The 11,550-nt window shown below is 51.9% G+C and overlaps 1 protein-coding gene across 4 annotated transcripts; it reads right to left on the bottom strand.

Annotated features, from left to right (window-relative positions):
• Window positions 1-457: 457 nt before the first annotated feature.
• Window positions 458-10,585, bottom strand: Mims2 (mitochondrial inner membrane scaffold 2). 4 transcript variants are annotated; one of them, NM_001430304.1, is given in 4 exon segments: window positions 458-3,159; window positions 3,308-3,566; window positions 4,376-4,545; window positions 10,368-10,585. In NM_001430304.1, coding segments are annotated over 3 exon segments (573 nt in total). In that variant the 5' UTR covers window positions 10,554-10,585; the 3' UTR covers window positions 458-3,159; window positions 3,308-3,349.
• Window positions 10,586-11,550: the final 965 nt, after the last annotated feature.

Here is an 11,550-nt window from a genome sequence, read left to right as displayed (position 1 = left end):
CTGGCTCACCATGGGCAGCCGCCGTGCCTTTCTGACCTGCTGGATGTGCTCCAGTGCTATCTGTCCATCAACCAGAGGGGGACTTGGAATTAGACAAACAGGCTTTTATGGCCAACTTGGGATAGATGTCAGATGACTGGAAATGCGGGTGCCCAGGGCTAAATGTCATGCCAACTGGACCACCATCATGAAGTGGAGAACATGCTTGAGTGGAACTGCAGAGGCCCTCCAGTTGGGACAAGTGGCCTTTGGTCCCTGGTCCTGTCCTAAACTAACTGGCTTTGTTGAAGTAGCAATTGCCCAGCTGCAGTTAGGTGTGAGGTGGTTGAGGGAAGGAAGCCGAGCACGGGACACTGCCTGCTCTGCTCATGCTCTGTGAGTGTTGTTATGTGCAGATGACTGACACATTCCCACCGTGCTCTTCCAGTGATGGCTTACCAGATGACAGACCACACGCTTTTACAAAGATTTTTATTTGGTTCACAGACGAAGCCATTCACTTGGTCTGCTTAAAAAAGTAGAGACACAATGATTTACATCTTAAAATAGTTTCCTTGCTCCAGTTCTACTTAAAGATAGCACAGGAGCAGATCCGCTCTGCTTGTCTTGCTGGTTTATAGGGTGCAACTCATCCTCCTGGGTTCTGGCTGCTGGGTACAGGGCTGAGAGTGGGGTTAGGTTTGGAAAAAACATGGCTGTGGGTAGCACGAGTTGGCTTTTGTTGTGTTTCTTTGCATAGGTGTTAGGAGCCGAGAGCAGCTAGGGTGAGGATCCAGAGCCGGAAGCTAACGAGGCTCTTTGAACACAGGCTTGACAGTCCCCATCCTGTTTGCCTGCCACTGGCCTGGGGCATCTTGCTTAGCTTCGAGGAAGTCCTAGGAAATAGTTTCTGTAATGCATCCTGATTTGAAATCAGTGAAAGTGTTTTGGCAGTGGGAAAATAACAATCCCACTTCAGAGATCTCACAAACGGAAAATTTGCCTCGCAAAAACTCCTTTAAACGCTAACTGAGACAAATGATTCCGTGGGCAAGGAGACTGTCAGCCAGAGCTCTGTAAAATGCATTCTGCTAGTTAACAGTTCTTTCCTTTGTCTTCTGGCTGTCAATGCAATTTGAAAGGAATTGTGAGCGAGAGAAACGAATGCAGTCCTCTCCACCATGCAGCTGAGCAGACTTCAAAGTTCAAACACAAGCTCCCTGGGGGAGCTATAGACAGACAGGGTATGGTTGAGGGGAAGTTCTTATTTTAGATACCAGAGGACAGGCAGAGGCATCTGAAGAGTTCAGAGAGCAGACTGAATGTGGCCAGGGGTATCTGTGAGAGGGGAGACTAGCACAGGGTAGAGAACAGGACAGAGGAGAAGAGCCGAGAGGCCAGCTGGGTTATAAGGACAAGTAGCTGGGCTGGGGGCAGTTTAGGGTAGAGGAGGGGACAAGAAGGGCCAGAACTCTGAAATGTGTATCAAGCTCTTGTGATACCAGAGTGCCTTTAATATGGTGCCGCATGGAAGAGCCCTGTGTCCCTTCTGCCAGAAGTAAGGGAAATGACTCCACTTGGTAGAGAGAACCAGTTTCACAAATTCCTGAGAAATGCTGTCTTTTTCATCTAACCACCAGAAATCCTATAATCCAGTGAACCTGTTTCTGGATATTTGGACTGCCTTGGGGAAATGGGAGTTTGCTCTGGATCTGACAGAGGAAGTGCCCCCATGTCAGCCCAGCCAGAGGGGAAGAAAGCTTGAGTGACCAGAGCTAATTCCTGCTCTGACTGCTCCTGACTTCCTGGAGGAGGAAGCCCCTACTTGAGTTTCTAGTCTAACCTCCCTCTACACCAGCGGTTCCCACCCTTCCTGATGCTAAGCTCTTTAACTCAGTTCCTCATGTTGTGGTGACCCCGCCCCCAACCATAAAGTTATTTTCATTTCCATCTCACAGTTGATTTTGCCACTGTTCTGAATTGAGATAGAGTCTTGGCAAAGGAGTTGCAACCCACAACTTGAGAACGGCTGCCACTCATGAGCTGGTGGTCCTGGGTTCTCTAAGGAAGCAGGCTGAGCAAGCCAATAAGCAGCACCCTCCATGGCCTCGGTGTCAGCTCCCGCCTCCAGGTTCCGGTGCTCACTGTTCTTGACGAACTGTTACGGGACTGTGAGTTTGGTCACGGTGTTTCATCACAGCAACAGAACCCTAATTAAGACATCTCTCTTCTCCTTAGCTTGTATTATTTCTTGGTTTCTTTACAGTTAGAACAAGTAATATCCCTCCCAACCCCCGAAGTGGTACAAATATTTTTTTGCATCCGATTAATTCAATTAAAAAATTCAGTGGTCCATTGTAAACACATCAGGTCTAGAATGCCTCCAGTTTCCTAAGTGGATTGTCTAAGAAAGTGAGGATGCTTTTAGCATCTATGTCAGTATCTGAGGGCCCCAGAATATGGGCATCAGGAGTCCAGTGATGATATTACAGCTGGGCGGCGTTTCTCTATTTGACAATACTGCCCACTGTCAGTGAAATTTCAGACATACAGTCCCATCCCATCCAGTCTCGAAGACGCTCTGGAGTTGATGAAGCACACGGGAAGTCCTTGGCCTGCTTCCCTCAAAGCAAGTGTTCTGAATGTCAAGGGCTTGATGTTAATGTGGATCATGATTATGGAGGGCTAATTTTCACCTCATTAATTGTAGCGCTGGCAACTGTCTGCTGAACACTGCATATTAAACTGCAGGCTGCTGCCAGAGGAGGCAGGCTTTGAAAAGCCAGCAAATTAACCACTGCTTTTTAAGAACCTAAGCAAAGGTTAGCCCCCCCCCCAGGGGGGGCTTTGCAGATAGCATTTCTGTCCCACTGACCTAGAGGAACAATTTGCAGGCAGTCCCCATTTTGTGCTGGGGATTGAATTTGAGCCGTCTTCTGTGCCAGGTGAGGGCTCTAGGACTAATGACCACAGCCCTCTCTTCACTGGTAAACAAGAAGTCACAATCTTACAGACTGTTAAGCTGACCCTAAACTAAGTAGCTCAAAGCAGCCTTGAACTCGAGATCCTCCTGCCTCGGCCTCCAAGAGCAGCTGGCTTTACTGGCCTGCACCACCAGGCCTGGCTGTCAACTCATTTTGATGCCTTGGTGACATTTTAAGTCACGAGTACATGGTGGCTCTGTGAGGAACAGCATTTAAAAAAAAAAAAAAAAAAGTAAGACACCAGATGTTCGCTGGTAAAAGTCAGACCAACCCATAGGGAACATAGCAATTAGCCACTGACCCTCCCCCCCCCACCGGGAAAAAAAAAAAAAACCGAAAACCACCTTGCAAACAACCCAAATCCTGCAGATGAGAAGAAACCGGCTTCAAGGCTTGGCGGCTGGAGGTTTAAAGAGCCCGACGCTGCGGAAATATCTGACCAAGAAGGGCACGGAGACCAAGGTGATGCTGATCCTCACGGGCGCAAACAGCTTGTGGACGGCGTAGGCCACCACGAACGTGCTGGTGCCTGCTGCCATTTTGGACTGCACCAACGACTCCTTAAAGCCAAGCTTAAGCAGGATTGCAGACATGTCTATGCCACTGGGGGTGGGGGAGGGGTGGGGGGGGAGACAAAACGTTACAGCAGGGATTAAAGGAAGGAATTGAGTTGTTAACAGTATTTTTACTTTTTATTTAAAAAAAAAAAAAAACCCTTACAATTATCATGTGTGTGGGTGATGCTCGAGCCACGGCCTGTGTATGGAGGTCAGAGGGCAACAGAGGTCAGAGGTCAGGAGTCAGTTCCTTCCATTGTGGGTTCTAGGACTGAAACCCAAGCTGTCGGGCTTGTTTGGCAAGCGTTTAACCCGCTGAGCCGTCTTGCTGGCCCAGATGGGCTATATTTTTAAAATACAGAATAATACAAGGAACTAGGTGAGTAGTTTCAGCAAGTGAAACAAAATCGCCAACCCCAAAACAATAACAAAATTCACCCACACTTTAGCTTCCCTTTCTGCAGGAAAACAAAACGAAATGAAAAAATGCTTCTGAGACTGGGTCCCATGGAGCCCAAGCTGGCTCAAATTCTATGTCGCGAGAATGGATGACCTGGAACTGTGCAACCCTCCTGCCTCCACCTTCTGAATGCTGGGATTACAGGTGTGGCTGATGCTGTTTGAGGAATGGAACTCAGGGCTTTGTGAACGCAGGGCAAGTGATTCTACCCACTGGGCTGCACCCCCAGCATGGCCGCCTGCCCTCCCTCCCTCTCTCCCTCCTGTTGTTTGTAGACATGCCTCTGGGTGAAGCCCAGGCTGCCCTGGGACTTTTGGTCTCAACTTCCCAAGCACTCGCAAGTGTGAGCTACCACACCCAGCCACAAACGATAATGAACACCATCGAAAACGTACCTGGAAACAATCGTGTAAAATATCCCCAAGGAGACCAGTGAGATCCCGATGTGCAGCGAAACGCCCACGGCCCCGTATTCTTGGAAAACCTTCTTCAGCTGCTGGGATTTGCTTAGCTTTTTCTCTGTGCTGGTGGCACCGCTTCCTGGATCAGTGGTTCTGTTGGGCGCCTGGGCACGGATGAAGGGGAGGTCAGGTTGGTAGCTGTCACTGGCTTTTACCCTTATCTGACCTGTGAACCCCTGCCTCCCTACTCAGATGCCAGTTACCACCACTCCCACGAAGCCAACTAGGTTAGCATAAGAGTGGCCCGGGAGATGTCCGGGTCATCTCCCAGCTCAGAAGGACTTGGCAATGGAATCTGGCCACGGATGTTGGGATGGGAATGGTAACTTGGATTTGACTGGGTGGCCCAGTGAAAACATATAAGGGTCTTTAGAAGGGAAAGGAGCGGGCAGAATTGGAATCCAAGGGGAGGGGGCGTTAGGTGCCCTTTGATATGTGGGTGTGGCCGGGGGTGGGTCAGGAGGACATCAGAAGCTACAAGAAGCAGGATGTGGATTCTGTAGGGTTAGGAACCGCCCTGGAACTTCAGGAAGCAAACTACCTCCCCTGTCACCTTGACCTGAGCCCAGTGAGGCAAGGTTTGGACTTCTGACCTCTAGCAGGGGAGCTAATAAACGTGTTGTGCACCAGAGGAGCGACACAGGTTTGCTATCAAGGGCAAAAGTGTGATACTTGATCAGAATAACTTCAGGACACCTCTGGGTAGGTCTGTGAGAGTATTTCCAAGCGGGTTAGTATTTCCAAGCGGGTTAATGGAGGAGGGAAGACACACCATGAATGTAGGAGGCACCATTCCCTGTACAGGGCTCTGGTGCTGAATACAAAGAAGAAAGCTAGCTGGGCACCAGCGTTGATATCTCTCTGCTTTCTGACTGCAGATGCAATTGAACTGGCTGTTCAACACCCCCATGACATCACCAAGATGGAGACGTCTCAAAGCCTGGGCCACGATGAGCCCTTCTTCCTGATGTTGCTTTTGCACAATATATTTGGTCACAGAAACGAGAAAAGTGGCTAAGGTGACAGTTCAGACCATCCGAAGAATCTGTGGACTGAGCACACAACTCCAGGTCCGCACTATCCTGGGAGGGGAGTAGGGCTGGAACAGGATGGAGCTCAAAAGCCATGCGCCTTCACTGAGACCGGAAACACGGTAAGGCAGGCTGGTTCCTGGACAAAATACTGACTAGGGTGTGGAAAGAAATTAGCCACACTGTAGCAATCCGTGTGTGTGTGTGTGTGTGTGTGTGTGTGTGTGTGTGTGTATGTATGTCTGTGTGCGCGCACGCACATGCATTTGCGTCACAGTTTGTACTTGGAGTAGGACGACTTTGTTGAGTGGATTCTCTTCCCTTTGTGTCTGTGTATTTACTTTTCTGCTGCTGTAATAAAACACTATGACCAAAAGCAGGCTGTGAAAGTGTTCGCTTGGGCCCACGGCTCCAGACAGATGAGCCCATCCTGGCGGGAAGGCTCGGCAGCAAGTGGCAGACTTAGTGGTGGGAGCCGGAAGCTGAACAAACCGGAAGTGAGGCAGGAACACAAACCCAAAGGCCACTCCCACTAACAGGCTGCAACCCGGAACTGTGAACAGAACAGCGCCACCAAAAGAGACCAAGTGTTTTAAATGCCAGAGCCTGTGGGGACATTCTCATTCAAACCACACAGCGGGAATAGGGTTGCCAGGTGTGCAAGGCAAGAAGGGTACCTGCCAAGCCATCTTGCTGGTCACATGTGGCGACCTTAACATGGACCGGATAATCTTCTGAGTCTGCGAAGTTTGGGACAGAAAACAGGGATCCCAGCCACACTTGGATTAGACAAAGTACAGCTCCCTCCCCCCCGCCCCCAGGAAAATGCTTTAAACCAAAGGGCTTTATTCTTACCCATTGGGGCAGCCACCTGCTGCAGCTCTGGGTTCTCACTTCCTACTTGTGGGATAAGGCTCAGCACCCTCCCTCCCGTGTCCCTCGACAGCCCCAGGTGCACCAGTGCTGCTTTCTGCGGTGGCTCACCGGTGGCCAGCTAGAGGGCTCTTCTGTTTGTACCTAGGCCTGTGAGCCCAATCTTGATTTTTGCAGATCTGGGAAAAGGCCTGAAGACTGGGCCTTGCCATCATTTCTGGAGGTGCCTGGAAAGTCATCACTAACTTAGAGAAGAAAGCCCTGGCTCACCTGGCCTCTGTCCTGGCCCTGCTAACACATGGGGTGCTACAGGGATGGAGTGTGTCCGCGTCCATCTCACATGTCGGACAGAAATGCCAATGTTACCTCCCTCAGGAGTCCCCTCACTGTAGCCTTCAAGTCCTAACCAAGCAGTACCTCCATTAGGTTTTTCAAGGTCCCCCTCTCTAATTGTAATATTTATTTGTTTAACGGGTATGGGTGTTTACCTGCATGTGTGTATATCTGTGTGCCATGAACATGCCTAGTGTCCTTGGAGGACAGAAGGCCTCGGATCCTCTGGAACTTGAGTTACAGACAGTTGTGAGCTGTCCTGTGGGATTTGGGAATTGAACCCAGGTCCTCTGCAAGAGCAGCCAGTGCTCTAAACCATCAGACCATGTCTCCAGCCTACCCCCCTCTCCAAAGCAAACAAATGTCTGGTTCTAATGTTTGCTCCCTCAGCCTGGTAGAAGCTGCTGTTTATTTTCTGGCTGGAAGTCTGGCTGCCCTTCTCATCTCCTTTCTGGGCCAGAAGGCCTTTTGCCAAACCTGAGAGTGTGAGACAAAGGGGGCCTCAGCAGAAGACAGCTGTGGCTGCTCTGGGGCATGGAGACTGGGCCATAACTGAGATTGCCTGGGCCAAGTGTCAATGGGCGTTTTTGACTGACACTGGCCTAGCAGAGGTGCAGACACTGGGAGGGTCTGCAGATTGTCCTATCAGCTTAGCCACACCATCTGCAGCCCGGGGGCGGGTGGGGGGGGGATTCCTTATCAGTAAGAACCAGAGCCCCTGTAAGCATTTCAGTTGGGGAGTGCATGCCTCCTGGAGGGGGCGTGGCAAGGGCTGGCCACTAAAAGAAAGCAGTGGCAGCTTTTCTACCTATCCTCCAGGGCCAGAATGTTCTGGAAAAGTCTCTCCTGTAAGGAATGACCACTCTTGCAGGACATGAAGGACCATGCAGTTTTCTCCCAAGCCCTAGTTTAAAGAAGCTAAAGCGAAGGCGTTCACAAGAGCGAGCGCAAGCAATGGGGCACTGGCAGACACCCTTTCTCCACAGGTATTGCTGCTCGCTACCTGCAAGGGCTCCGGACCGCCCTGATCGTGGGGCACTGACACGCCTCTGAGCGCTCAGGCAGGGATGCATCTCGGCGGCAGAAGGCTTAGCATGTGCAAAGCTTCGATTTTCTAGCACAGTATAAAACCAGCTTGGCCGTATAAACCTAGAGTCCCCGCCCTTTGGAGGTGGGGGCAGGAGGATCAGAAGTTCAAGCTTCTCAAGTTGAAGGCTAGCCTGCTTGGGATACAGGAGGCGGTGTTTCACAACAACCAGAGGAAGCCGGATTAGGAAAGGGGTGGGAAGGTCGGTCGCGTTGATCCCTCGGTGTGCTCCGGTTCATTTGATAAGCACCACATGTGCTGACTTTGTCCCGGGCAGTGTTCCGAAGGCCATGGAGATCTTAGTTCGGGGAATCCTCACAACATCCCCAGGAACAGAGGAGGATCCGCAAAGCTCGGGGTGGGGGTGGGGGGTGGGGGGGATGGGGTTGGAGGGATGGGGGTGGGGAGGGATGGGGCGGTGGGGAGTGGGGGCAGGGGGTGGGGAGGGCGGGACGGGGGGGGGAGCACATAGCTCAGGGCGGCACGGCCCAATCTCAGTCCCAGCATGGCGCCTTCTATATCTCTTCTGGGTCAGAGTGTTCCAGAGCAGGGGACTGTGCCAAAAATCAGACGGACAGACCTCTAAGGAGGCCGACTTTAGGGAGCAGAGGAGGACGAACAGTGAAATATTAGGGAGGAGACAGACACACCTAGACAAGCAAGGAGTGAGTCAGGAGGGATGCTGCTCATTAGATAAGGGAAGCCAGCAAGCCACTTGCATACGAGCTCCTCCCCCCGCCCCACCCCCCCTCAGGGTCACAAGTGGAGGCCTCCACTCACTAGGTCTAAGTGACCCTGAACCATGTGCTGTGAAAGGGCAGGCTTCTTGTGCGAATCCCCCCCCACCCCCCAAGCACAGTGCAGTCGTCCTTGCTGTAGGCACGAGGTCGGCCTGTCATTCAAGATACTTGATTTACTGTCTAGAACATTTGGAGACCCCAGCTGGCCTCCCAGTGTAGGCAGCCAGGTTGGAGATGGAGTGGGATGCTGGACTGAGGCCCAGGGGCAGGCCCTTCCCCCACGGCTGGCTTCTTCAGGAGTGTCTTTTGTTCTAACCTTCTGTTAAGGTTCTGATCCCACTCTGATTCTATGTATCAAGCAGCAGCAGTACAACTTCTGCTCTTGGGCTCTGGAGGCCCTGGGCGGCGTGTACTGACACAGATGACAGCAATCGCAGTGTCCCCATGATGTGCCAGATGCTAGCTAGCATGCTATCTCTTATCACATTCACCCTCTGGGAAATGTTACTTAGTAACATCTCATTTTACAGACATGAAAAGGGGATAGCATTTGATCAAAGTGACTGACTTAGCAAGCAGAGACATGGATCCTAGGAGGCTCAGACCAGACTTATCCTTGCTGTAAACACACACCTGTCAAGACAGTGTGCATTTAGGGTTAGAATTAGCAGGGGCTGGGGATTTAGCTCAGTGGTAGAGCGCTTACCTAGGAAGCGCAAGGCCCTGGGTTCGGTCCCCAGCTCCGAAAAAAAAAGAATCAAAAAAAAAAAAAAAAGAATTAGCATTAGGGTTAGTTTTAGGGTTAGGGTTATTAGCGTTAGGGTTAGTGTTACTGTTAGGATTAGCATTAGGGTTAGGATTAGCATTAGTGTTAGGCTGCCAACAGGGCTGATAGTGGCAGAACAAGTCAAGAGGTTGTACCAGATTGTGAAAGCAGCAAAGATCTGGGCGCCAGAGAAGAGACAGTATGGGACTGGTGGGAGGAACACCACCGTTGGTCAGGGAAGACTTTCTGGAGGAGAAGGAAGCTATGCTATGCCCTGAAGAATCACCAGGAAGCAAGGTACGTCCTGAGCATCCTGCTTTGTGCTCAGGAGCAGAGCTGAGACCAGTGTCCTGTCTGTCAGGCAGAAGAGGAGAGGGGAAGTCCATCCATGTTTGTGAGAGGCACCCAAGAAAAGGGACCAATCAATCCCCTTGGCTACTTACTGAAAAGCTACAGGAGCAGACAGTACTCAGAACTACCTGATTCATGGCGGTGGTCTTCCAGACTCCTCCAGACCTTGAGGCTTCTGTTCTCGAAACTACTACTTTTTTTCAAGAGACCTACTTGAGATGCGCGGCTGTCTGAATGGAAGCTAGTTTTCACTCTTAGCACTCAGGGAAAGTAACCACAACGAAACGAAACGGGGTGCACTGGCTGCTCTGAGCCTGCTCCTCCAGCTAGATAAAAAGGGCGGAGCAAGGAGCACCGGCACCCCGCGATGCCGCCCCTTGGGCCCAGTGCCCAGGCCTGAACTGAACTTCAAAAGGAACAACTCCAGGGGCCGGCTTGGAAGTTCATATCGAGTTCAGGCCCCTTGCGATCGGCTTGGTAACGCCACTATTCTGGCTTTCAAAACCAGAGCTCGGCGGGCGACTCCATGACCTTGGGCAGCGCACCATACCACTCCCAAGCCTCAGTTTCTCCGCTGCCAATTAAAAGAGATTTTTCTCGGATTCTAGGAATCAGAGAACTCCGGAACACCGGAGGTGACCCATTTAGGGCAGGTGCAATGTAAAAAATGTCGATTGGAGCTGGCCCTGACACGGCGCTCCGGTCACTTGGGGATGAGGGTCGGAGTGGGTGTAGAGAGCCTTACCTGGAGCCTGAGACAGTCTCCGCGGGCCGTGCGGAGCAGCCTGGCGTCCGGACCCGGGCGGGACAAGGCCACGGCCCAGAGCGGTGGAGTACAGGAGGTGGCGGTTCCCAGGAGCCAAGGGGGCGGGAGCCGCAGCCGGGCGCCCACTCTTCCCGCCGGGCCAAGCAGCGCCAAGAGCCCGGCCATGGCGCGCCGCGAGCGGTGCCCACTCAGGAACCAGCCCCAGCACAGAGCGGTGGGCGGGGCCGGGGCCTCGAGCTCCACCTCCTGCCAGGCCCCGCCTCAACCTCTCCAGGGTCCTCCCCCGGAGCTGAGCGTGGGGTGGGCGGGGCTCTACGGCAGAGCTCAGGTTTTTTGGGCTCCACCCAACAGCTCCGCCCTCTGCAGAAGCAGCCTATCCCTGAGTGGGCGGGGCATCTGGAGACGCCCGCTCTCTCTCGTTCCCGCCCCTCGGCCCAGCTTCCCCGGGCTAAGTCCCGCCTCCTGAGCGGAGTGGGCGGGGCTGGGGACCTGCCAAGTCCATCAGCCTGGTTCTCAGGACCTCAGGCCAGATCTTTTTGGAATGCATTTTCGCAGGGCTTTCCAGGATTTTAAGTTTCCGGACTGTAGAGTGTGGCTGGCGGCTGTTTCATAAGAGGGCTCACCCATTCTTTGTTTTTACTCTCAGCCGAATGGGCGAAACTTGGAGGACTGATGCTTACATGACCTCTTTAAAGAAGAAAGGGACTATAGCAATTAAATCTCACTTGAAGAAGCCCTCTAAATGACTCTATTATATCGTTGGTGTGAACATGAAAGCAGCCACCGTGGAGAAAAGTTTTGTACTTTCACAGATAGTTAAAAGTACACAAGCCAGGTTGTTCAGCAACTTCACTTCCATAGCGTCTCAAGAGAGGCAAAGACTCAATTTTTTTAAACTTTCTTTTTTTTTTTTTTTTTTTTTGGTTCTTTTTTTTCGGAGCTGGGGACCGAACCCAGGGCCTTGTGCTTCCTAGGTAAGCGCTCTACCACTGAGCTAAATCCCCAGCCAAAGACTCAATTTTTATTCCGGGTTAAAATCTGACAAGAGCTCACTCTCTCTCACCTGGTGACTCTGCACTGCCTGGGGACTTGAACGCATAGGAAGGCGTTGCTGGCGTTAGATGTGGCCCCTCTATCTTGGACCTCCAGGACCATGAGCCAA

This window comes from Rattus norvegicus, chromosome 3, assembly GCF_021556685.1.
Source record: "Rattus norvegicus strain SHRSP/BbbUtx chromosome 3, alternate assembly SHRSP_T2T, whole genome shotgun sequence".
Classification (NCBI taxonomy): Eukaryota; Metazoa; Chordata; class Mammalia; order Rodentia; family Muridae; genus Rattus; species Rattus norvegicus.
The sequence above is the reverse complement of the archived record's forward strand: the minus strand, read 5'-3'. Positions and strand labels throughout refer to the sequence as shown.